The sequence below is a fragment of the Branchiostoma floridae genome, chromosome 9 (assembly GCF_000003815.2).
Source record: "Branchiostoma floridae strain S238N-H82 chromosome 9, Bfl_VNyyK, whole genome shotgun sequence".
Taxonomy (NCBI): domain Eukaryota; kingdom Metazoa; phylum Chordata; class Leptocardii; order Amphioxiformes; family Branchiostomatidae; genus Branchiostoma; species Branchiostoma floridae.
The window spans coordinates 6,176,410-6,179,955 of NC_049987.1; the positions used below are offsets into that span (position 1 = coordinate 6,176,410).

Genomic DNA, 3,546 nt, shown 5'->3' on the forward strand with positions numbered 1-3,546 from the left:
GTCATCTCCAAACAGATATAGGGAGGTCGATTTTTTTTTCCAGAAAGCTTAAGGCATGACTTCTTGGCAACACCCAACCCACCTGTATATCTTCCTCATATCTGCTCTGAGACTAACAAAGCTGCATATCGCCTGGCCTTGTAATCTCCAAGCAGATGTTGGGGGAAAGACTAATTTTTATTGATCCCCAGGTCTCTCTTATACCAGAGGTTCTCCCTACATCTGCTTGGAGATCTGCCTTCCTGAAAACTTCGGTAGCAGCGGACAAACTTTTTTCCGTCACGTGACCGTTAGCCCCGCCCCTTGCGAGATTTAATATAAAACCTGCTGGAGGCGGTTCTGTCCCACTTGACCGGAGTCCGCTGTCGTCAGACCGGGGTTAAGCACTCATTACGTCTCGTTCTGTGCTCGGTACGGTCCCGCCATGCGTCCTCTCGTGCTCCTCGGCCTTGCCGCCGTCTTACAGGTCGCGTATGCCCAAGTAGGATACAACGTGCTCTACAACTGGCGAGATAAAGTACACGATCAGGGGTGAGTAGCGAATTCCGCACACTTTCTTTTAAAACTTTCTTAATAAGAGAAAAACATACTTTCCCTTATGATCTTTATGTGAAACGCCACGTCAAAGGCTCGGTGCAAGCCCTCCGACGCTAACAACAGTTGGAAGTGATTTGTGCCTCTTTAATTTGGTGGACTTGAACGCGACTGTGTTTCGGCTCATATTTCTGCCCCGTAACCCCGCCAGCTCGTTAGTTGATGATTGAGCGGGGTGGATAATGCCCTGAGCTCGGCTTGTCTGTTTTTCCCGCGGACTGATTAAAGTTTTGTCACCCCAGTAAACAGCAGACTGCGGTTTGCTCATCCGGACTGCCGCAGACTTGAGTTTCCGCCAACTTTGCAACATGACCTTCTTCATGTCGCGACACAACAGATGCAGAGGTGTAGCACCCGTCAGGTCCGCTACATCATCGACTCGTTTGTGGTTTTCCGCTCGCTTTCCAATAGTCGGCCTTATCTCCTCTGTTTGTCCAGTCTTTGGTCGCTGTTTTATCGCCTGTTTGTCTGCGTTTGCCCCCTAATGACCCCTGAAAGATTGCATTGTGCCCTGATGTGTTTGGCAAACTTGGTCCGCAGTTTGTAACAATTCGGTCCAGAGTTTGCTACAATTGTGGCGGGTGTTATTTACGCCGTGATAAAGACAGACAGCCGGGTTTGTGAGTCAGCGGCCCGCAGGAAAAGTCTGGAACAAATAACAGACGACCTTTCAAGTTTAAACCTTCTCTACTCCAGCCGAGGACACAGATGCCCTGGGGGAGGGGGGGGGGGGGGCGGGATACAAGTTCTCCGACAATCCTGCATTCCCTGGCCTTTGTTTTGACGCTTTTTTGATTCTATAAGACCAAAGGAAAATATAAACATCTTTTGATGTGAAATCTGATGGTTCAATGTTCCTACAGAAATTGCCTCAAATTTCAGTATTGTTTGACTGTCAGTATCTGTGCGTTTCCATAGCACCCCAACGCCGTTATAAGCATGCGTCATCCTGTTGCCATGGGAAAATGGCGTTGCCATAGGGATATATCACAATGACTCTGACCATCTCAGCAGTTCTTTTCTTTACCAAGGTTAGGAACTAATTAAGCCTTAATGACATTTCTGCGCGCGGCAATGTTCTTTCTTGTTCTTGTCGACGAAATTCGACATTGAGTTGTACATATCATATTCGCCCCATGATATGACCGTAACGATGATTGATGTGTCTTACGGCGTTCAGCTGTTGCTGAAGAAAAATGGTGGCGTAGTTTTTTGTTCCTGTTCGATTTTGTCATTAGTGTTGTCTACACAGACAATCTTTGATATATGAATGAATGACACATATCTGGTACAAAAAAGTATCGTGAAAAGTTTTCACATTTGTACATGACGTAGGTGGTCAGGGGTTAGGGTTTAGGGTCTATGGGTTTGAACCAGAGGTAATCACGTGCTTTTTGTCAATAATTTTTCACCTTTTATCACTATATTGCTGTGCATTTGTAATCAGTACCGTTGCTCAATATACGTATTAGCTTATTGTGCCCCCCTCCCCAAGCTATGAAACGCTCGTATATGTACAAAATGTAGTAGCTAGCGGTCAGGTATTTGGCGACGACCATCTGAAATGACTACGACCGTTAGCTAAACTACGCCTTGACATTGTCTAACAAACATTTCCATCCCCACAGTCCTAATGTGTGCGCTGTGGAAGTAGTCGAGGACACGAACAAACAGTACTGGACCAGCTGCAGGACGTTCTGGAACCGCCAGATATGCGAGAGACAAACGTAAGTACGACTGAGGACGTTTTACGCCATCATATTAATTTCATTGCCCATGGATGGGAGCGGGCGTATGCCATCCCATACCCATAGGTGTACAACATGGATTTCTGTCATAATGTCATTGCTGTAACAGTGGGCTTCAAGAACTACTAAGCTGAAGACGCCAAACGGCTTATCGAACGGTTTGCACTTCTGGGTTGTGAGCTTGGCTGCCCGGGTTCGGCACGATAGGTCCCGGGAGCGAGCTTGGGGTAAAACTGTTCTTTGATAATAATGATAATGCTTTATTTGGTGCTGAACATGTACAGATTAGCAGGGCGCTATCAACACTAGGCGCTGAATTGCTCGTGTACTTAAATCACGTTACCATAATAAACTTAACGAGGACATTTAAAATCATTCACATTTGTCAGACGTATCTACTCGCCCCTAGTGTTTCACTGCTTAAAACAAACTAAAATTGCAGACCAGTCAGCCCACAGACTCTTGTTTTAGACACAATCCATGCGTGTCTCACGTATATTGCCTTTGACTAGGAATAGTCGATAATAGTGGCTTTTTTTAAATATATGAGTTTTAATGTAAGCAAAAGTGACAGATTTTGACACTCAAACATTGGCATCCAATCTCACTGGTTTTCGTTTCAAATGGCACGCTTTTCAGAACTGATAAATACGTCTAAACCTGTAAATCAATCCCTATACAAAACTAGATTTTATGCGCTATGTGGATGATTAAGGTCATATGTTTGAGATCTATTGTATTACATGAACATAAACGCGGCTCTTCTGAGTTCTGTCAAATAAAAACTTGGTCTGTACTTTGGTTGCAAAGAAAAAGAAAGAAGATATTGTCCAGATGGGGAGAATAATTTGTCATAGAGGTACAGATGTAGTGCCTCGGGGCCAGTCCTCGGGGGAAACTCCTTACAAATTGGAATTCTTCCCATTTGTCTGCGGCGCGGGCTCCCGAGACTCGGTGTGGCTCCGTGCGGAATGATTAGGCAGCAGTTCGCTCCTTTAGAAACACGGCTGGCCCTGCGGGACTCGCTCCCCAATGGGACAGAAAAGCCCAATACAATCGGTAAGTAGGCCACAGCATACACAGGGAACCCTGTCTCAGCAAAATCCGATATCTGCATAACAACTGTAACCCGTACGGACTGATGAATAGAGGTTGGAATGGAGGAAAAGATCGATTGTTCAGCAAAGTTTCCATTTTCTTGGAA

The 3,546-nt window shown here is 45.5% G+C and overlaps 1 protein-coding gene across 1 annotated transcript in view; it reads left to right on the forward strand.

The window, feature by feature from the left end:
- Positions 1 to 326: 326 nt before the first annotated feature.
- Positions 327 to 3,546, forward strand: part of LOC118422851 — a gene marked incomplete at its 3' end in the record, with an annotated part of 28,420 nt that continues 25,200 nt past the window's right edge. Inside the window, 2 exon segments of the mRNA XM_035830658.1 lie at positions 327 to 531; positions 2,223 to 2,321. Of these exon segments, the coding sequence (XP_035686551.1) occupies positions 425 to 531; positions 2,223 to 2,321 (206 nt within the window).